This window comes from Dasypus novemcinctus, chromosome 21 (genome assembly GCF_030445035.2).
Source record: "Dasypus novemcinctus isolate mDasNov1 chromosome 21, mDasNov1.1.hap2, whole genome shotgun sequence".
Classification (NCBI taxonomy): Eukaryota; Metazoa; Chordata; class Mammalia; order Cingulata; family Dasypodidae; genus Dasypus; species Dasypus novemcinctus.
Genome location: NC_080693.1, coordinates 31,950,398 through 31,972,766, shown reverse-complemented (window position 1 = coordinate 31,972,766; position 22,369 = coordinate 31,950,398). Strand labels below are relative to the sequence as shown.

The window sequence follows — 22,369 nt, the reverse complement described above, 5'->3', positions numbered from 1 at the left end:
GCCTTGCATGGAGATATTTGACAATTTTTTATGGAAAGGGACTGAACTCTGCCTGTTGATATGCTCTTCCTTAGCTACAAAGCTGAACCTTGCCCACTGCAAAATTCTACCCTAGGGCCCTAGTCTGCTTCCTCAGCCTTGCAAGAGGACACTCGCAGGTTTCCCTACAATTTCTCTTCCTCAGAGCACTCTCTTTTTCTTTGCTCATCTCTCCTATTGAACTTTTGGCCAGGACTGGTACCAATTTAGAAAACGTTGTTATAATCTCTAATTATTTCCTATGCAAATATTTTAGTTTCATGACATGAAACTAAGCACCCCGAGGCGGGCAGGAAACCTCTCCTGCACCTAGCCTGGTGCTGGGTGCGCAGCAGGCCTCCTCTCACTATTCAGGTATAAAGTGGGTCTCACTTCTTCCTCCAATGATTTTCCCACTGCCCTTTTGGATCTTCAGAAACCACGCAGCCATCCCAGTTCCATCCTTCCTTTTTGAGCAGCAGAAAGGAAGGAGCCCTGAGAACGACATCACCCCAAATCCCACAGTTGGTGCCGGAGTCCAGGACCCGGCAGAAACCAGGGTCCCAATACTGGACCAGCATTTTCTCCTTCCCACCAGCCGGGCCCTCCCCTCGCCTCACTCTCCCCCTTAGGACCTGATTCCTCAGTCCTGTCTCCCACCCTGGCCGGGCCTGGGTGCCCCGTGGGGGCCCACCAGCTTGCAGGGAGCCCCGCAGGCAGTGAGGCAGGCCGGGGCCCTGAAGGAGGGTGTGTGGAAGAGCTCGGGGCCTGTGGTGGAAGGGCAGCTGCGGGTTAAAGTTCACACCAGACCATGATGCAATCACAGAATCCAATAGCGTGCAGGTCGCTTTAAGAAGGGAGCAGCTGTAACCTGAAGCCTGCTGGCTTGGGACTGGGAGGCCGGGGGAAAAAACTGTTGTGCTAGCTGGAGCCCACTCAGTGTGCAGGCTGGGAGGGCCCTAGGCTGGGAGTGGAGCTGCAGCGCACCCACAGGTAAAGCAATTCTGTCTGGTCTGCATGTCAGGGGAAGATGGGACAGGCTCCCCTGGGCAGGGGCACTGGGGAGAGGCAGGGGTACTCCTGGGAGCAGAAGAGAGGGGTGCAAGGAGAAGAGGTGGGGAGAGGGGAGCCCCTGCAGCTTGAGCACGCAGATGAGTAGATGAAAGAGGGCAGGTGGAGTAGGGAGTTGTCAGAAGGCCAGGACCCCAACCCCCCCGAACCCCACTGCACCCAAGGGAAAAAAGGCTGAAAAGAATTTTGAATGAAGTGTGGGCAAAACAATGGAGGCGGCAGTGGTGGGGAAAAAGCTAAGAGAAGCTAAAAGAGTTAGGCTGATGGGTCAGGGTCCCAGGACCATTTCACGGGTTCTGGGGTGACTTAGTTCCCGCCAGGGGCGGTCAGGGGGTAGCCCCTCCCGCACCCGGGCCTTGGCTTCAGCCCAGTTCTCTGCTTCGTTTTCGAAATCAGTTGGTGCTGATTTCAAAGGTAACTTCCCCACACAGCCAAGCAGTGGCTGGCAGGGCCCCGCGCTGCAGCTGGAGGGAGTGTGGCTGGGTCCTTCTCTTCCACCCCACCCTTTCTCTTGGGCCAAATTAGCTGCAGGAAAAGCCAGGAAACCCTTGAGGTTTCGGCCTTTTGCAAACAGTGACCACTGTTTAGCCCACCCTATAGATGGCGTCTGGGGGCTCCGCTGCCAGTGCTGGGGAGAATGGCTGTCCGCACCCTTTCCACTCCCTGGGGCAAAGCACAGCTAGGAGCCAAAGGAAAGCTGCAGAGTTCCCAGAAACCCCGTCACTGCCTGGCTTGTCACTGCCTGGCTCTCACTGCCTGGCTCACGACCCACACTGGCCCACCAGGAGAGGTCAGCCCCAGGCTGAGGGGGAGGGAGGGAAAGGGTGCCAGGGAATTATTTTCCAGGGCTGGTCCTTCTGGGGTCTGGGGGGATGCAACGCTGGGGGACCCTGGCCTGAGTCTGAGGTTTCTAGCCTTCAGGAGGAACCCTGCCTGGTGGTGGTGGGGTGAGATGGGTAGACCCGGAGGGGACCCGTCGCAATCTTCCTCCCAGACCAGGGAGGGGGCGGTCCAGAGCTGTGCGGTTTGCAGGCCGTGCGGTTCTGGGAGGAGCAGGGCTGCTGTGTGTCGCGCAGCTGGGTTTAATTTGAAACACATGTACTGGCTACGACTTGTCCTTCCAGCTTGGAGGCAAGATCACAAGGTCCCTGCTCTTGGTGTCTCTCGCTTTAGGCGAAAGCAAGCCAGGCCTTGGCCTAGCAGGGAGGACATCTACCTCCACATACTCTTCCCCCACCCGACAGGGCGGGCGCCTGGCTTGGACACTGCCCTTTGGACAGGATGGCACCGTTGTCCCTGTGCCCCTGGCCAGCCAAAGCCTGCCCGCCCTAGCCCACGGAACAGTCACCGTTGACAGGGAGTCGAGTGTGCTCTGAGGGGCCCCTCCTGTGGGCCCTTACTCTGACTCACTGCCTTCCTAGGGGGTCCAGTAATCTCTCCACGTTCCTTATCACTAGGGCTTGAGGCAGGGGATTCAAAGAGTTGCCATTACCACTACACGTCCCACATCTGGCCCTGAGCCAGCTTCTGTGCCTTTTCCGGCCTGACTCCATCGCCTCCTCTTCAGTCGGCAGCCCACCCGACGACTGTGGTCAATCACACTATTTCAGACGCTGCAGGGTCTCCAGAAGGCACTACCCCCAAGTGCCTTTGAATTGCAAACTTAGTTTCCTTAAAAACTTTGCCAGAATCTCCTCCTCTCTCCCATATTCCTAATCCAGCCAGGGGGACCAGAGCTCAAAGTTTCCTCTAGCCTCCCCTCTAACGAGTCGCACTGAATTTCCAGTCTCCCAGTAAACCGGTCTGCGGAGGCTCAGGCGGGGGAGGCCCCTGCCGGCTCTGGGTGGGGCTGGCAGAATGGAGAGGGCAGCTTTAAGCCTGGTTGGTGTTAAGGTCTGTATCTTGCCCTGCAGAAAGCTTTTCCTATTGTCTCAGCAGATTTCTTGTGGCGGGACAAATGTGTGGAAGGGCAGCTGGCTGAGCATACAGGGGTGGGTGGTGCTCAGAGTCGGCGTTTAGAAAGCCAGGCTGGAGGAGCGGTGTTGGCTCAACAGATAGGGCATCCGCCTACCACATGGGAGGTCCAGGGTTCAAACCCAGGGCCTCCTGACCCATGTGATGATCTTGCCCACGCGCAGTGCTGATGCGTGCAAGGAGTGCCGTGCCACGCAGGGGTGTCCCCCACGTAGGGGAGCCCCATGTGCAAGGAGTGAGCCCCGCATTGAGCTGCCCAGTGCAAGAAAAGCGCAGCCTGCCCAGGAGTAGCACTGCACACATGGAGAGCTGATGCAGCAAGATGACACAACAAAAAGAGACAGATTCCGGGTGCTGCTGACAAGAATACAAGCAGACACAGAAGAACACACAGTGAATGGACATAGAGAGCAGACAACCGGGGGGGGGGGGGGGGAAGGGTGGTGGGGGGAAGAGGAGGGGAGAGAAATAAATAAAAATAAATCTTAAAAAAAAAAAGAAAGCCAGGCTGGTTCCCATAGGTAGTCCAGGCTTAAACTGAGCAGGCTCAGGAGGCAATCTTTTCTTTTGTTGCCTTTCATGATGCACAGTGTTGTCCAGTGGGTTTATTAGACTTAATTTTAAGGACTTTTGCCAAAATCACAAGTGGTACTCCTAGCTTTCCTGATCCAATTTGTTCTGGGAAGTCAGAAAAATGTGTGTAAAAGAATAAGGAAAGAGCCTACAACCCTTGGCCTGTGTGTGGGGGGGTGTGGGGGTGGGGAGACAGCAGTTAGGACTGGCAGTGATCAGCCTGGCATGATGGATGGAGGAGCACATGCAGCAGCCACAGGTGGTGGCTGCTGAGGCCTTGTCCTGCTTTCCGCCCAGAAGCCTCTGGGAAGCCTTTGCCTGTGACCCTCATCCTCCCACCCCAGATGCTGACTGCAGGGATAAGCTCCTGGTCCAGGGGAATGCAGGAGGGCCAAGAGGGGAAGGGCTGCTAGAGCACACGCAGCCCTGGACCTGGATTTCAGAACTTTCACCTTGTGGTCCAGGCGCCAGACCAGAGCCTGGTGAGAGGAGGCCGGCTGCTGGCGAAGTGGAGTAGTCAGGAACGGGTTTGCTCAGCCTGGAGGAAAGAAGGTTCTGAAGAATTAGGGCTATTTTTAAGTACCTGAAGGGGCTGAGAGAGGAAGAGGATGAGACTCTGCAAGGGAGAAATGGGGCCAAAGGATGGGAGTTATAGGGAGAGCTTACTCTGTCTTTGGCTTTGTTAAATGCTCTTAAGGCATTAGCTAACTTAATCCCTATAACAAAAGGCAAGTACTATTTTATCTCCATTTTAAAGGAGAAAAAAAAAGAGAGAGAGAGTCTAAGAGAGTTCCTAAGAGGCAGAATTGAGATTTGGAGCCAGGCTGTCTGACCCCAGACCCCGAGCTCTGAACCATGAGAGCAAGAACTCTTGGAATAGAACTGAGCAGAAAATGAGCTCCCTTAGGAGGCCACAAGTTCCTGCATAGAGGGACTCACAAAACGCGTTTCAGAACCCCTTGCGGTGAGCAGGACTGGATGTCTCCATTTCTGTTGTTCCGAGGCCACTTACGGGACCTGGGTTCTGTCCCTATTCTGTTACTAGACACTGCCCCCAACTGTGTTAAACGAGCTGGTCAGGTCCCTCCAGGGAACCTTACTAGTACTGGTGCTAGCCCGTACTCTGCAGGGAAGATCACTGATGGAGCCTTGCTGCTCTGGGGCTTTCGGTTTGAAGGTGGGTCCCCTGACACAGAAGCACAAGGCCATGGTAAGGCTGTGGGCCACCAGGTGGGTGAAGGGAGGGAGAATTAAACTGAGGGTCTACTTCCAGGTGGGAGGCTGGAGAGCAGGTACTTAGGCCGGCACACGCCTGCTCCCTGCCCAGGGCGGTGCAGCGGTGCAGGGTGGTGGGGTGACAGAAGCAGCCTGCTGCCTCCTGCTTCTCTTGCAGGCCCAGGATGCAGGCCCTCGTGCTACTCGTCTGGATTGGAGCCCTCCTTGGGCACGGCACCTCCCAGAACACTGCTGGCAGCCCGGAGGAGGTTGGTGAGCGGGGCGGGGGCTGCAGCAATCCCAGCCCTTCCTCGGCAGGCAGCCCGGGAGCTTTATTTTAATTTTTATTATTTTTTAAAAAGATACATAAATCACAAAATCTCTTCAGCTTTGCAACAGTGGGCAAGTCACTTTTACCTGAGTCTGAATCCTTACCTCCAAAATGGGACAGTAACATCCATTCTTTCAGGGCCATTGGGGCCATTCGTTCATGTTTTTTTTTAAGATTTTATTATTTATTTATTTCCCCTTCCCCCACCCCTGTTGTCTGCTATCTGTGTTTATTCGCTGTGTGTTCTTCTTTGTCTGCTTGAGTTCTTGTCAGCAGCACCAGGAATCTGTGTCTCTTTGTTATGTCATCTTGCTGTGTCATCTCTCCATGTGTGTGGCGCCACTCCTGGGTGGACTGAGCTTTCTCGTGCCGGTCGACTCAGCGCAGGGTACACTCCTTGTGCGTGCGGCTCCCCTACGCAGGGGACACCCTTGTGTGGCACAGCATACCGTGCACGTGGCAGCACTGCATGTGGGCCAGCTCACCACACAGGCCAGGATGCCCTGGGTTTGAACCTTGGCCTCCCATATAGGCGGATGCTCTATCAGGTGAGCCACATCTGCTTCCCTTGTTTACTTCTTACCTACTGAAAGTCTACACTGCAGGTGCTGGGGAACGATAAAAGACCCAGCCCTTGACTTCAAGGAACTCAGTCTTTGGGCATGTTAGTCTTCTGGGGTATCAGGCAAATCCATGAACAAGTATGAAATGAAGTAACTCAAATGAAAAGAAGTAGCACAGAGGCTGGCAGAGTCAGAATGTTCTCTGACTCTAAAGAAAAGGTCAGAAAACCCAAAGGTTTGTTCAGATCAGGGAAATTTGTGATGGAGGGGGTGATATTTGATCAGGGCCATGAAAGACAGGGTGGGGTCTGATAGGAGGGAGGGCGTTCCAGGCAGAGTACTGGAAGCAGCAAGTAAGGCTGAGCACAAGGGTAGCCTGCTTGGGAGAGTTCGGGGTTCCTGAGTGGGGCCTCCTTTTTATTTTTCAGTGTGTCCCAGGCCTGAGGCTCATGGGTCACAAGTATTTAAACCTGGCCACCTAATAACCTACCTTCTGGCTGCCTCTCCCCAGCATGTGCATGCACAATCAGGGAGCACAGGGAAGCGGACTTGGCCCAGTGGTTAGGGCGTCCGTCTACCACATGGGAGGTCTGTGGTTCAAACCCCGGGCCTCCTTGACCCGTGTGGAGCTGGCCCACATGCAGTGCTGATCCGTGCAAGGAGTGCCCTGCCACGCAGGGTGTCCCCTGTGTAGGGGAGCCCCACGTGCAAGGAGTGCGCCCTGTAAGGAAAACCGCCCAGTGTGAAAGAAATTTCAGCCCGCCCAGGAGTGGAGCTGCACACACAGAGAGCTGACGCAAGATGATGCAACAAGAATAGACGTAGATTCCTGGTGCCTCTGACAACAATACAACAATGGAAGCAGACATGGAAGAACACGCAGTGAATAAGCACAAAGAGCAGACAACTGGGGGGGGGGGGTAAGGGGAAAAGAAATTTAAAAAAAAATAAAAAGCAATCAGGGAGCACAAACTCATTCCAGCTTTCCGCCAGAATGACAATCCCAATCAGTGATGAGGGAGGTTAACTGGTCTTTGCACTCACATGCACGTCCTCCTGTCTCTGCCAGGGCTCCCTGGCCCCCGACACCACAGGGGTGCCAGTGGAGGAGGAGGATCCCTTCTTCAAGGTCCCCGTGAACAAGCTCGCAGCGGCGGTCTCCAACTTTGGCTACGACCTGTACCGCGTGAGGTCCAGCGCGAGCCCTACAGCCAACGTGCTCCTGTCCCCACTCAGCATGGCCACGGCACTCTCTGCCCTGTCGCTGGGTGAGTTCTCAGATGCAGAAAGCCCCAGAAACCTGGAGGGCCCCATCAGGTTCGTGCACATAAGTGCTCTCTAAGCCTGATTCACTCTGCCAAGAGGCACTGAGAGCTCTGGCCTCAGTGGTGTCCCACTGGTACGAGTGGGAGCTCAAAGGCTGGGCACACACAGTTCACTCACTCCCTGGAGTGGTGCTGAGCATGTGGCCTTGGGGACCACTTATTGACGTGGGGACTTCAAAGTTTTTTCATTCATTCCTCGAACACGCTACTACTAGGAGCCTGCTAGGCCCTGGGCATTCCACCACATACAAGCAGATGTGGTCTCTGCCCTCGCGGGGGTCACAGTCGAGTTTACAGGAGAAACAAGTCAACAGGAAACTATAAAACAGTCTGGTGAGTACTGTGAGGAGAGAAGTACAGGAACTTGTGACCCTCGTTCTCATCTCTCTCTAGGCCTCACGCCTCTACCCTACTTTAGAGAAATCTCTAAGAATGAGCCCCATTTCTTCCATTGCCTTCAAATTCCTTGGCCACATAGAATGTCTCCACTATCAGCCCACTCAGGCTTTCAGCAGATAAAAGTTCTTTTTTATATACTCATTTATACTCATTCTCGAGTATCGTCGCCCCTGTCCCGGGAGATGGCCTGCCTTGGGCCATGGTGGGCAGTTAAGGAGGCTCACGTCCTCGTCTCCGGCAGGAGCGGAACAGCGGACGGAGTCCGTGATTCACCGGGCTCTCTACTATGACTTGATCAGCAACCCAGACATCCACAGCACCTACAAGGAGCTCCTTGCCGCAGTCACCGCCCCTGAGAAGAACTTCAAGAGCGCTTCCCGGATCATCTTCGAGAGGAGTGAGTCACCTTCCAGCTTGGGCTGCCCAAGGAACCCCGCACTGGGGGCTTCTTTTTAAACACTAGGCCGTGTATGCTCAGGCCAGACCTGGAAGGGCCCCGTGAGCCCAAAGAGGATGAGAAAGAGGAAGTGGGCTGAGGGAGACAGCGGGAGGGCAGGGGAGGACAGTAACACGAAGAGAAACAGCGATGAGCAAAACCAGCCGTTCCCTGCCCAGTGCCTGGGGGAGCCGGTGTGGAGTCCTGGCAAGTCATAGGACAGGACGGGGCTGAGCAGGATGTCGGGGCCTGCTGAGCAGTAAGCCAGAGCCTAGGCCTGGAGCGCTCTCAGAGACAGAACGCTGGTTTAGCTCCCAAACACTAACCTCTGCTGCACCTCTTCCCAGAGCTGCGGATAAAATCCAGCTTTGTCGCGCCGCTGGAGAAGTCGTATGGGACGAGGCCCAGAATCATGTCTGGCAACGCTCGCATGGACCTTCAGGAGGTTAACAACTGGGTGCAGGCCCAGACGAAAGGGAAAATTGCCAGGTCTACGAAGGAAATGCCCAGTGAGATCAGCATTCTCCTTCTCGGTGTGGCTCACTTCAAGGGTGAGGGCTTCTCCACTTCTCCTTTGGCCGAGGGCATAGGGAAGGATCAGAGAAAACTGGGAAACGGGAGACGTCAAAGTCCCTGCCCAGTGTGAATCCAGGGGCAACGCCAGAGGGGGTCTGAGAAGGACCCACCGGGGGATATCTGCTTGTAAGTTACCAGCAAACACTTGATAACTGTCAGCCAAGTCTAAGAGGCTTGTGGAGAAGAACAGCAGGGAGAGAAAAGGAACTAGAGGCTGGAATGTCTGTTTAGGGCTGGGCACTGAGAGATTTCTGGCTTTGGAGTCAGATGAAGCTCAAATCCCTGCTCTGCCTTTACTAGCTGTACAGACCTGCACAAGTTTCTTAGCCATTCTGGGCCCATTTTCTCTCTTTAAAAGGAGACTAATACCCATCTGCCATAGGCAATTGGTATATGTTGTCTCTCTTCTTCACAACAATCCCATACTGTACCTGGGCCACAGCAGGTGCTCCAGAAACCTGTGTGCGTCATCTAACAGCGTTATTCTTCCAGGCTGGGGATGTGTCCGGAGATCGTGCCACAGGCCTGGTTTGATACCAGCCCCATTTGATACGGCCTTGGGTGGGCTTTGGGGCCACCCCCCCCACCTTGAAATGGTTGAAATGCTATCAGATATAGTAGTGGTAAGAGTGAACCCCCAAACTCCTAGAGAAAGCCAGATGGTTTCCTACTCCAAGCACTGATTTCCAGTGACTGACCATTATTTTAAGGACCATATTAAACTAAGTGTGCTCGGCCCTCAGCTCGCTGTGTGAACATTGACAAGTCACCTTACTTCTTTGGGCTTCAGCTTTCTCAGTTACAAAATGAAAAGGGTGATAAGATGATCTCTGAGGTCCCCTCCATCTCTTACATCCTTCAATTCTGTCTCCCAGAGATACCACTGTGAAGGGTGTATACCCTTCTCCCAGGCTATTACAAAACTTGTCTAATCCAGAGTCAAATCAATAAAATCAGTGAAATGCTTGTGGATATATCCAGGGTCCTCGATATACAGTGTTCCAAGCCGTATGTTCTGACATAAAATGATTCCCTGATGTGTCAGGATCTCTGATGAAGATTCCTTTAGCTGGGCAATTTTTAACCACACGCTTTGGGGACACAGCATAGTCCCACAGCCTTTCTGGTCTCTGGGGGCTCAGGATACACTGTTTGTTTCATTCCAGGGCAATGGGTAACAAAGTTTGATTCCAGAAAGACATCCCTTGAGGATTTCCACTTGGATGAAGAGAGGACTGTCAGAGTCCCCATGATGTCAGACCCTAAGGCCATTGTCCGCTATGGCTTGGATTCTGACCTCAACTGCAAGGTGTGCAGGGCGGGGGGGTGGGGTGGGTGGGTGAGGGGCTTGGGGGTGTGGGGCGAGGACAGGAGAATGATAGAGTGGGAATAGGATGAGCTTTGAGACAACTGTCTAAATTTTACCTGCTGTGTGACTTAGAGCAAGCTAATAACCTCTTTGAGCTTTTCTACTTCTTAAAATTGGAGGGGGATAGTTTATAAAACTGAACCTCTCAGAGTTTGTTGTAAGGATTGATTAGGTAATATGAAATGGGCCCTCAAAAGCAAGCATTCAAAAGCCGGCCTTTCTCTCCTCTCACTTTTTTTTTTTTTTTTTTAGATCTTTTATTTCTAGAATTCAAAGTTAAACTTTGGAAAACTGTCACAAACTCCAATCTGCTAGTCTTCTGAGTCTTCATGTGTATCTGACTTTTTAAATTCTAAGTCAGTGGTTCTTAACCTTTTGCAGGCCATGGATCTCTTTGGGAATCTGACAAAAGCTGAAACTCTTTAGAGCAATGCTACATATACACATATACAACATTTCTGTGGATGATTTCAGGGCTCTTGGGACCCCTGAAGCCATTCATTCCATGGACCTTACGTTAAGAAGCTCTGCCCAAGGATCCGTTTTATTGCTGCTTCTGTATTTGCTAAACACAACGCTCCCATTTCTAGTCCAGTGCTTTGTACAAAATGGATGATCAGTAAAATGTGATAGAAAAGACAAACCTGGAATTCAATTCTAGCTCCTTATAACCACAGGAGAAAATTCTTTCAGGAGATAACTTCAACCAGCACTAGGTTGATGTAAGAAAAGACAACAGCAGACATTTTGAGGAAAGAGCAAGAGATCACTTGATAGAAAGCAACAGCCTAGAGGGACAATGGTTAAATAGATGAAGGGCTGGGGGAGAGCAAGAGGCCAGGGCCCTACCACAGGAGAGAAGAAAGCCGCCCTCAGCGGGTGTCTACCCCTGGGCTCTTGGGCCCTACACAACTAAGGCATATGCTTCACCCCTGTTGTTTCAGATTGCCCAGCTGCCCTTAACTGGAAGAATGAGTATCATCTTTTTCCTGCCCCTGAAAGCAACCCAGAACTTGACAATGATAGAAGAGAGCCTCACCTCAGAGTTCATCCATGACATAGACCGAGAACTGAAGACTGTTCAAGCAGTCCTGACCATTCCCAAACTGAAGCTGAGTTATGAAGGCGAAGTCACCAAGTCCCTGCAAGAGATGAGTATGTCCACAGCGCCCTTTTGTTCCGGGGGGACTGAGTGTTTGAGCCTTTCAAAGCCTTTGCTAAGCGGAACTCAAGGGCAAGATGGCTTTGTAGGAAGGCTACGAAAGGTTCCTTAATTCTAATACTGCTGGTAGGTGAAGACCTAATTGCCTTCCTTATCAGACTCATCCCCCAATCCCATGAGCATACATCCTACATGGGAACTAAAACACTGCTTCTTGAGATAGGTATGTTTGACCTGATTTCTAATCCTAACCTCATTTGCTATGTGCTCTTGGACGTCACTCAGCTCCTAGCCACTTCAGAGTTCTATATACCACATGGCTGGCTGGCCAAAAGCTGTGCTCCACTCCTAGCTTTCTTGCCTTTTTTTTTTTTTTTAATTTATTTTATTTATTTCTCTCCCCTTTCCCTCCATTGTCTGTTCTCTGCGTCCATTCACTGTGTGTTCTTCTGCGTCCGCTTGCATTATCCAGCAGCACTGGGAAACTGCATTTCTTTTTTGTTGCGTCACTTTGCTGTATCAGCCCTCCGTGTGTGTGGTGCCACTCCTGGGTGGGCTGCGCTCTTTTCACACAGGGTGGCTCTCTTTGTGGGGTGCGCTCCTTGCGCGTGGGGCATCCCTACACGGGGGCGCTCTTGCATGGCACGGCATGCCTTGCACACGGCAGCACTGCGTGTGGGGCAGATTACTACACGGGTCAGGAGGCCCTGGGGATTGAACTCTTGACGCACCCTATGGTAGACGGACGCTCTGTCAGTTGAGCCACGTTCGCTTCCCTCTTGCCTTCTTTTTTTTTTTTTTAAGATTTATTTCTCTCCCCTTCTACCCTCCCCAGTTGTCTGTTCTCTGTGTCCATTTGCTGCATGTTCTTTGTCTGCTTCTGCTGTCAGTGGCACGGGAATGTGTCTCTTTTTTGTTGCATCATCTTGCTGTGTCAGTTCTCCATGTGTGCGGTGCCATTCCTGGGCAGGCTGAACTTTCTTTCGCACTGGGCGGCTCTCCTTACCGGGCGCACTCCTGCACGGGGGGCTCCCCTACATGGGAGACGCCCCTGCGTGGCACAGCATTCCTTGCATGCATCAGCACTGTGTGTGGGCTAGCTCCACACGGGTCAAGGAGGCCCCGGGGTTTGAACCGCAGACCTCCCATGTGGTAGACGGACACCCTATCCATTGGGCCAAGTCTGCTTGCCCCCTCTTGCCTTCTTGAGGATTAGGACTTCAGAGTCAAGATTTTTTTTTTCCTTGGGGTGTTGGTTAAGGCAGGGGTTTTAATGGAAATTTCTTTCAATCTCTGCAGAGCTCCAGTCCTTGTTTGATTCGCCAGACTTTAGCAAGATCACAGGCAAACCCATCAAACTTACTCAAATGGTACACCGGGCTGGCATCGAGTGGAATGAGGATGGGGCGGGAACTGCCCCCAGCCAGGTTCTCCAGCCAGCCCGCCTGAGCTTTTCCCTGGACTATCACCTTAACCAACCTTTCATCTTTGTACTGAGGGACACGGACACAGGTGCCCTTCTCTTCATGGGCAAAATTCTGGATCCCAGGAGCACTTAATGCCTCAGTTTAATGGTTCAAACACCCAAGAAGAAGTTAACCCCATTGGGATGGCAGGTTATACATTACATGAAAGCTACCCTACAATGTTTCAATGTATACCTTGCAATAAAAGAGCTTTATCTTTAACTTTTTTTTTTTTTAAACAGAAATTTGTTGTCTCACAGTTCTGGAGGCTACAAGTCCAAAATCAAGGTGTCGGCAGGGCCGAGCTTCCCCTGAAGGGTGTAGGGTTCTGGTGGTGGCTTGCAGGCAATCCATGGGGCGCCTTGGCTTGGGGCACAGTTCAGTGTCTGCCTCCATGCACGGCTGTCTCTGTGGCTAGCTCCTATTTCCTAACTGTGTCCACATTTAATCTGCATATAAGGACTCCAGTCATACTGGAATAGGACCTACCCAAATCCACTTTGGTCTCCTCTTAACTAATAACATAGTCAAAGATCCTATTTACACATAAGTTCACATTTGTAGGACTGGGAGTTAGGACTTGAACATGTCTTTTATATATAACAGCATCCCTGCTTGAAATGTTAACCCTCTGAGGACACAGGCCATGTTTTATTCTTTGTATACCAAAGCCCAGCACTGAATCTCTAATATTAGATGGTCAATAAATGTACTTGAATGCATACACAGCTGTTAGAAATAACATTATCCAAATACTGATGATCAGGCAAGTGTTCTCTCTTAAACTTTTGATTCCTGAAACTGGCTACTAATCAGAATCACCTGGGAAGATTTTAAGAATTTCTGGACTTCATTTCTGCCATAGTAAATCAGAATCTGTCCTCTATATTTTTTATGAGGTTTCCCAGATGATATTTTTAAAAATTTTTTATTCTAGTACCATATTAACCTAAAATCTCCTTTTAGCCACATTCAAATATATAACTCAGTGCTAATTACGTCCACACTGTTGTGCTACCACTGCCACCATCCATCACCAAAATGTATCCGCTTTCCCAAACAGAAACTCTGTACAACTTAAGCCCTAACTCCCAATTCCCTGCTCTCATCCCTGGTGACCTATATTCTAGATTCTGACTCTATGAGTTTGCTTATTATAATTAGTTCATATCATTGAGATCATACAATATTTGTCCTTTCGTATCTGGCCTATTTCAATCAATATGATGCCCTCAAGGTTCATTATCCATGTTGTCACATGTATCAGAACTTCAATCCTTTTTACTGCTGAATAATACTCCTTCGTGTGTATATACCACATTTTATTTATCCATTCATTGGTTGATGGACACTTGGGTTGCTTCCATCTTTTGGCAATTGTGAATAATGTCACTATGAACGTTGATGTGCAAATATCTTTTCCAGTTCTTGCTTTCAATTCTCTGGGGTATATACCCGAAGTATAGGATTGCTGGGTCATATGGTAATTCTCTACTTAACTTTCTGAAGAACTGTCACTTCCACAGCAGCTGCATTATTTCACATTCCCACTAGCAATGTGTGAGTGTTCCTATTTTCCCACATCCCCTCCAACATAATTTTCTGTTTACAAATTAGCCATTCTAGAGGGTGTGAAATGGTATTGTGGGTTTTACTGTTGTTGTTTTTTTAAAGATTTATTATTTTATTTATTTCCCCCCCTTCCCCCTCCCCCAGCTGTCTGCTCTCTGTGTCCATTTGCTTTGTGTGTGTTCTTCTGTGTCCACTTGTATTCTTGTCAGCAGCACTGGGAATCTGTATCTTTTTGTTGTGTCATCTTGCTGAGTCAGCTCTCCGTTTGTGCAGCACCACTCCTGGGTAGGCTGCACTTTTTGCGCATGGGGTGGCTTTCCTTGCGTGTGGGGCTCCCCTACGCGGGGGACACCCCTGCATGGCAGGGCACTACTTGCATGGCCAGCTCACCCCATGGGTCAGGAGGCCCTGGGTTTGAACCCTGGACTTTCCATGTGGTAGGCGGATGCTCTATCAGTTGAGCCACATCCGCTTCCCATGGGGTTTTGATTTGCATTTCCCTAATGGCCAATGAAGTTGAGCATCTTTTCTTGTGCATTTTGGTTATTTGTAGATCTTCTTTGGAGCAATGTCTGTTCAGGTCTTTTGGCCATTTATTTTTTTAAAGATTCAGTTTTTATTTATTTCTCTCCCTTTCCCTTCCCCCAATTGTCTGTGTCCATTCACTCTGCATTCTTCTGTGACCGCCTCTATTCTTATCAGCGGTACCGGGAATCTGCGTTTCTTTTTGTTGTGTCATCTTGTTGTATCAGCTCTATGTGTGTGCGGCACCATTCTTGGGCAGGCTCCACTTTCTTCCAGACTGGGTGGCTCTCCTTACAGGGCACACTCCTTGCACATGGGGCTCCCCTATGCGGGGACATCCCTGCGTGGCACGGCACTCCTTGCGTGCATCAGCACTGCGCATGGGCCAGCTCCACACGGGTCAAGGAGGCGCAGGGTTTGAACCGTGGACCTCCCATATGGTAGACGGATGCCCTATCCATTGGGCCAACTCTACTTCCCATGGCCATTTTTTAATTGGGTTGTCTTTTTTGTTGTTGAAAGATTTCTTTATATAGTCTGGCTATTGAATCCTGATCAGATATGTGGTTTCCAAATATTTTCTCCCCTTGTATGGGTGTCATTTTACTTTCATGATAACATCCTTTGCAGCACAAAGGATTTTAATTTTGAAAACAAAACAGAACCAAACCCAAAAATCACAAAAACACAAAGGTGTTTAATTTTGATGAAGTCCTATTTATCTCTACCAAAAAAATCTCATTGGCCATTGCTTTGCCACAATGAGTTAGTAGAAAGAAGGATAAATGAAGTTCTGACCTTCATTCAACAAATGCCTGAGTGCTGTGTTCTAAACAGCTTCATGAAAAGCGACTAGTAGGCATCCTCAGGGCTACTCATTTCCTAATTATAAAGTCATGGAATTTTATAATAACTGGCCCTTCTTGGGCATGGCCAGGGTGGGCATGCTTCAAAGCAGTGTGGGCCTGGCATTCTTTCCCTCTAGTTCATGTGGATCACCTGGTCACCAGGGTTGACACAGCCACTAGGGTTCAGGCTCAGAGAGTCTCCTGGCCTTCTGCTTGAGATGGGTCTGGACTGTCACTACACATCCACTTGGAAGGGAGCGGTCATCCTCACTGTCTATCTCAAGTTTGAAACCACAAGCAGCAATGCCTGTTCCCTCAGCAGCTTCTGCAGGCTTTTCCCCTTCTCAGTACTCATGCAGTCCGTGTTTCAATTGCCAGCTTGGGGAGGCCTGGTAGGAAAAAATCTCTTCTCAGGCTTGCTAGTAAATAGAAGAACTGAGAAAGCAGTCACATGTGCTATGAAATCACTACTAGAAGTTTAATTTTATTAGTGTTTGATCAGTGAGTTTGCCAAGAGGATAGAATGAAAGCCAGACAATGAGGACTTGAAAACTGGTAGAAAACATATTTAGAGATACCCTCCCAGGAAGAAATTGCCCACCAATAAGATGGTCCCAAATTTATTTCTCTGTTTACAATTTATGTTCCACCAGTTTTAACAAAGGATTAGAGGAAGCTAGATATGTATGTCTCTAGAGTCAAGGAGCCTCCCTTGCTTTATAATTATTTCTAAATTACTATACAACTATTAAGAGGTTAGGTTCCCACAGGAGTGGTGCACAACATATCATTACTACTAGGAACCACGGGAATGTTTCAGGGAAACCAACTATCATGATTTAGGGAGATGGAATTCAGCCAAAACCCAAGGCTAACACCCAGATGCCTGCAGATCAGCTAAAATTCTTTTAAAGAGCTTGGACTCTCTAGATATTAGTTTAAGTCTTTTCTGGGAACTGAGAGTTTTTAGTGGAGGACAGTTAACTATTTTAAAAAACAGTCATCAGAATTGGTGAACATCTCTTTCCAACTGAAGCGCTTCTTTCCCCGCATGCACTAGGCTTGTGACTTTCAGACAAACCCTGTCCTTCCTGGGGACAGCTTGGCAACAACAGAAGCTCTTCAACTCATCTTCCATGGACTCTTTATCTGTGGGTCAAAGTCTCTTTGGCACCCTACACTGAAGGCCCCGCAGGGATGGATGGCAAGTCCAATAAACAGGATTTCATCTTTTGTAGCTCCTGCATCTCATCATTCCAAGAGCCATAGTGTACTGACAGAACCTTTTCTGCCTTTTGTATTGTGTTCAGAGCTTCAGGTATTGCAAATCTGAATCAAAGGAAGTAAGAGAAGTTAATGCACTTATTCAATCAAGCAAACATTGTGCACCTACTCATACATTGTGATGAGTACAAAGTTTGTAAGACCATTTCGGTTTTCAAGGACCTCACAAACTAGAAGGTAGGTAAGATTCATTTACAAGCACAGTGCAAGGCAGAATTTGAGAAAAAAAATTATGAAAAAAAAAAAAGGATAAAAATGTCAGGATCCAGAGAAAGAGGAAACTCAAAGCTTTAAGGTGATATTTACCCTAAGGGTTGCTCAGGAGTCTCCATCTTAGGATACCTGACCTACATCTGCAAGCTTTTCTCTCTCTGGCCAAAGGGGCTGCCTCTGTGTCTCGGCATTAGGTCCACGGATCCACCCTCCATATGTGATCTTAGGATCAAGCTTCAAACACTGTGTCACAGCAATGTATACCAGTGGAAGCTTTCTCAAGGCTGGAGGTATTTCACCCAGATAGACTGAAATTAGGGGCTCCATGTGATCTCAGCGGCAAAAGTGGATGTAGCGGAAATTCATCAGCAGTACTTTTCTGTCCTTTTAACCTTTAAAGCAGGGTTTCTCAACTTTGACACCCTGGACACTCTCGGCTGAAACTTGTGGTGGTGGTGGTGGCAGTGGTGGGTTGTCCAACGCATTGTAAGGTGTTTAGTGGCATCCCTGGGCTCTACCTATTAGAGATGCCAGTTGTGATAACTGAAAATATCTCCTGACTGTCCAGTGTCCCCCGAGGGATAAAACTGCCCCAGGTTGAAAAACACTGCTTTAAAAGTAATAGGGGGAAGCGGACTTGGCCTAGTGGTTAAGATGTCCGTCTACCACATGGGAGGTCCGCGGTTCAAACCCCGGGCCTCCTTGACCCGTGTGGAGCTGGCCCATGCGCAGTGCTGATGTGCGCAAGGAGTGCCCTGCCATGCAAGGGTGTCCCCTGCGTAGGGGAGTCCCACGAGCAAGGAGTGCACCTTGTAAGGAGAGCCGCCCAGCGCGAAAGAAAGTGCAACCTGCCCAGGAATGGTGCCGCACACATGTAGAGCTGATACAACAAGATGACGCAACAAAAAAAGAGACACAGATTCCTGTGCCACTGACAACAGAAGCAGACAAAAAAGAAGACGCGGCAAATAGACACAGAGAACACACAACCGGGGTGGGGGCAGAGGAGAGAAATAAATAAATAAATAAATCTTTAAAAAAAATAAATAAAAGTAATAGGGGAGGGAAGCGGCCTTGGCTCAATGGATAGAGCATCCGCCTACCTCACGGGAGGTCCAGGGTTCAAACCCCGGGCCTCCTTGACCCGTGTGGTGAACTGGCCCATGCACAGTGCTGATGCACACAAGGAGTGCCATGCCACACAGGGGTGTCCCCCGCGTTGGGGAGCCCTACGTGCATGGAGTGCGCCCCATAAGGAGAGCCGCCCAGCACGAAAGAAAGTACAGTCTGCCCAAGAATGGTGCTGCACACACAGAGAGGTGTGACACAACAAGATAATGCAATAAGGGGAAACACAGATTCCCGGTGCCGCTGATAAGGATAGAAGCGGTCACAGAAGAACACACAGCAAATGGACACAGAGAGCAGACAACTGGGGGGATGGGAGGGGAGGGGAGAGAAATAAATAAAAAATAAATCTTTAAAAAAAAAAAAGAAGACATTGGAGGAAATGGATGTCGCTCAACCAATTGGGCTCCCATCTACCATATAGAGGGTCCAAGGTTCAATGCCCAGGGCCTCTTGGTGAGGGCAAGCTGGCCCACGTGGAGTGCCAGCCCAGAGGAGTGCAGCCCCATGCAGGAGTGCTGCCCTGCACAGGAGTGCCGGCTGATGCTGAGAGCTGGCACAGCAAGATGATGCAACAAGAGACACAGAGAAGAGAAAATAAGAAGACGTAGCAGAACAGGGGAGCTGAGGTGGTGCAAGAGAGTAATCACCTCTTCCCATTCTGGAAGGTTCCATGAGAATACAAGCAGACACAGAAGAATACACAGCGAATGGACATAGACAGCAGACAACAGGGGGAACGGGGGGAAGGGGGAAGAATTAAATTAAAAAAATAAATCTTAAAAAGAAAAAGACATTGGATGAGCACAAAGAATTTGAAAGCATACCTAGAAAAATAGCAGATCTTATGGGTATGAAAGTTGCAATAAATGAAATAAAAAAAACATTGGAATCATAATAGCAGATTTGAAGAGGCAGAAGAAAGGAATGGTGAACTTGAAGAAATGGCCTCTGAAAGTGAACATACAAAAGAATAGATGAAGAATGGAAAAAATTGAACAAGGTTTCAGGAACTAAATGACAGCAAAAAAAAAAGCAAACATATGCATCACGGGTGTTCCAGAAGGAAAAGAGAAGGGAAAAGGGGCTGAAGGAATATCTGAAGAAATAACGGAAGAAAATTTTCCAACCCTATTGAAGGACATAGATATCCATGTCCAAGGAGCACAAAATAGTCCCATGTGAAAAAATATGAATAGACCAACTCTGAGACACATACTAATCAGAATGGCAAATGGCAAAGACAAAGAGGGAATTCTGAGAACAGCAAGAGAAAAGTAATGCATAACATATAAGGGAGACCAGTAAGATTAAATGCTGATATCTCACCAGAAACCATGAATGCAAGAAGACAGTGGAGTGATATATTTAAGATACTACAGGAGAAAAACTTGCAGCCAAGAATCTTATATCCAGCAAGATTGTCTTTCAAAAAATGAGGACAAATTTAGAATATTCACAGATAAACAGAATGGAGAAAATTTCTAAGCAAGAGAACAGATTTTCAGGAAATTCTAAAGGATGTGCTAGAGCCTAAAAAGAAAAGGAGAGAGAGGCCTAGAAGAGAGTCTAGAAATGAAGATTATATCAATAAAAGTAACTAAAAATGTCAAAAGAGTGATGAAAATAAAATGACATATAAAACTCCAATAGTCAGGAATAAACTTAACCAATGATGTAAAGCACTTGTATTCAGAAAACTGCAACTCAATGTTAAAAGAAATCAAAAAAGGCCTAAATAACTGGAAGAACATTCAATACTCACAGATTGGAAGACTAAATATCATTAAGATGTCATTTCTACTCAAATTGATATACAGATTCAATGCAATTCCAATAACAAGTCCACCAGCATTTTTAAAAAATTGAAAACATGATTATCAAATTTATTTGAAAGGGTAAGTGGTCCTGAACAGCCAGAAACATCTTCAAAAGGAAAAGCAAACTCTCCTCTCTAGACTTTAAATTATATTACCTAGCTATAGTGGTAAAAACAGCATGGTACTGGCATAAAGACAGACACATAGACCAATGAGTGATGGTTCAGAAACAGACCCTCACATGTATGGTCAAGTGATTCTTTTTTTTTTTTTTAATTTATTTAATTTCCCCCCCTCCCCTGGTTGTCTGTTCTTGGTGTCTATTTGTTGCGTCTTGTTTCTTTGTCTGCTTTTGTTTCTTTGTCCGCTTCTGTTGTCGTCAGCGGCACAGGAAGTGTGGGCGGCGCCATTCCTGGGCAGGCTGCACTTTCTTTTCACGCTGGGCGGCTTTCCTCACGGGCGCACTCCTTGCGCGTGGGGCTCCCCCACGCGGGGGACACCCTTGCGTGGCACGGCACTCCTTGCGCGCATCAGCACTGCGCATGGCCAGCTCCACACGGGTCAAGGAGGCCCGGGGTTTGAACCGCGGACCTCCCATATGGTAGACGGACGCCCTCACCACTGGGCCAAAGTCCGTTTCCCTCAAGTGATTCTTGACTAGCCTGTCAAACCCACACAGCTTGGGCAGAACAGTCCACTCAACAAATGGTGCTGAAAGAAGTGGATATCCATTGCCAAAAGAAGGAAAGAGGACCCCTATCTCATACCTTATGCAAAAATTAACTCAAAATGGATCAAAAACCTAAAAATAAAAGCAATAACCATAAAACTTCTAGAAGAAATTGTAGGAAAATATCTTTAAGACCTGGTGGTAAGTAGTGGATTCTTTTTTTTTTTTTTTTTAAGATTTTATTTATTTCTCTCCCCTTCCCCCTATTGTCTGCTCTCTGTGTTCATTCGCTGTGTGTTCTTCTGAGTCAGTTCTCTACGTGTATGGCACCACTCCTGGGAGGGCTACGCTTTTTTCACGCAGGGCATCTCTCCTTGTGCGTGGGGCACCCCTACGCGGGGGCGCCCCTGTATGGCATGGCACTCTTTGCATGCGGCAGCACTGCGTGTGGGCCAGCTCACCACACAGGTCAGGAGGCCTTGGGATTGAACCCTGGACCCTCCATATGTAGGCAGATGCTCTATCAGTTGAACTACGTCCGCTTCTCAGTAGTGGATTCTTAAAGGAGATAAGAGGAGGACTGAGATGGACTACTGATTTTTAATGTATGTAGCAGTTTTAATTAGCTTTACTGTAAAAGTATGGAAATGAATAGAGTGGATGGTTAAGACATAGTAACAGCTATTTTACAAATGGGGATATGGTGGAAAACAGGAGTCTAGGTATGTAAATGCCAATTAACAGAATGCTAGAGAATATTCTAGGAACAGAATAGCACAGTAAACCAAGAGGTGGATGAGAATTTGGTTGATGGTACAAGTGCAAGAATGTCCTTTGTTAGCTAGAGCAAATGTACATCTCTATTGTAGGATGGTGGGAATGTGGAGAAGCATGGGAAAGATACAACTAGAGTGACCTATGGGCTGTGGTTAGCTGTAATAATATAATATTCTTGCATCTACGCCAAAGATGTACTGTGTTGATAATGGGGCAGTATGGAAAATATGTGCCAAATGTACACTATGGATGTGGTAACAATTGGCTATTATGTTACTTGTAACAAATGTTCCATCACAGTGTGGTGTGTTGAAAGAGGGGTGTTGTTTGGGAATTCTGCACATGTGCATGATTGTTTTATAAGTTTACAACTTCTGTCATAAAAAATATATTTAAAAAATAATAATAGGGTGGGTTTGGGGAAAAATACACCAAATATAAGATAAGGACTAGAATTAGTAGTAAGATTTTGACAATATTCCTTCATAATTTGTAACAAACATCTCATAACAATTCAGGGTATTCGTGGAGGGTTGGTGTATGGGACCCCTGTATGATGTTATGCTTGTTTGCTTTGTAGGTTTACAGCTTTTACTATACAGTTATTGTTTATGTATGTTCATATATAAATAATATAATAATAATAATAATGGGGGTTTGGGGGAAGATACTGTGGTTAGTAGTAATATTTTGACAATGCTCTTTTAATCATTAGTTAAAAAAATTTAACAAGAAGGCAAGGTATTAGGGGTGGGGTTGAGGTACGAGAGTCCTGTATGATGTTATATATGTTTGTTTCATAAGTTCACTATATAAGTTCAGAACTATTACTGTACACTTATTGATTATATATGTTTATGTATGAGTGATATACTTCAATAAATTAAAAAAAAATAATAGGGGAAATAATGTGGCTCAGGGGAAGCTGATGTGGCTCAAGTGATTGGACTTGTGCCTACCAACATGAGAGGTCCTGGGTATGGTTCTCGTTGTCTCCTGGAAAAGGTGACCTAGCATGGCAGGCAAGAGCAGCGAGCTGACTCAACAAAAAGGG

At 48.2% G+C, this 22,369-nt stretch overlaps 2 protein-coding genes across 3 annotated transcripts in view; one reads left to right on the top strand and one right to left on the bottom strand.

The window, feature by feature from the left end:
- Positions 1-853: 853 nt before the first annotated feature.
- On the top strand, positions 854-12,700 carry SERPINF1 (serpin family F member 1). The gene is made up of 8 exons (XM_004483754.5): positions 854-1,011; positions 5,030-5,120; positions 6,815-7,013; positions 7,711-7,866; positions 8,253-8,456; positions 9,648-9,790; positions 10,795-11,005; positions 12,312-12,700. Exons 2-8 carry the CDS (start codon positions 5,037-5,039, stop codon positions 12,569-12,571), a joined length of 1,257 nt encoding a protein of 418 aa, XP_004483811.2. The 5' UTR covers positions 854-1,011; positions 5,030-5,036; the 3' UTR covers positions 12,572-12,700.
- Positions 12,701-15,877: 3,177 nt separating this feature from the next.
- Positions 15,878-22,369, bottom strand: part of SMYD4 (SET and MYND domain containing 4) — a 54,050-nt gene continuing 47,558 nt past the window's right edge. For both annotated transcript variants that reach the window (XM_058283085.2, XM_058283086.2), the window contains exon 11: positions 15,878-16,752. In XM_058283085.2, coding sequence (XP_058139068.1) covers positions 16,599-16,752 — 154 coding nt within the window. In that variant the 3' untranslated portion in view covers positions 15,878-16,598. The remainder of the gene's footprint in view (positions 16,753-22,369) is intronic.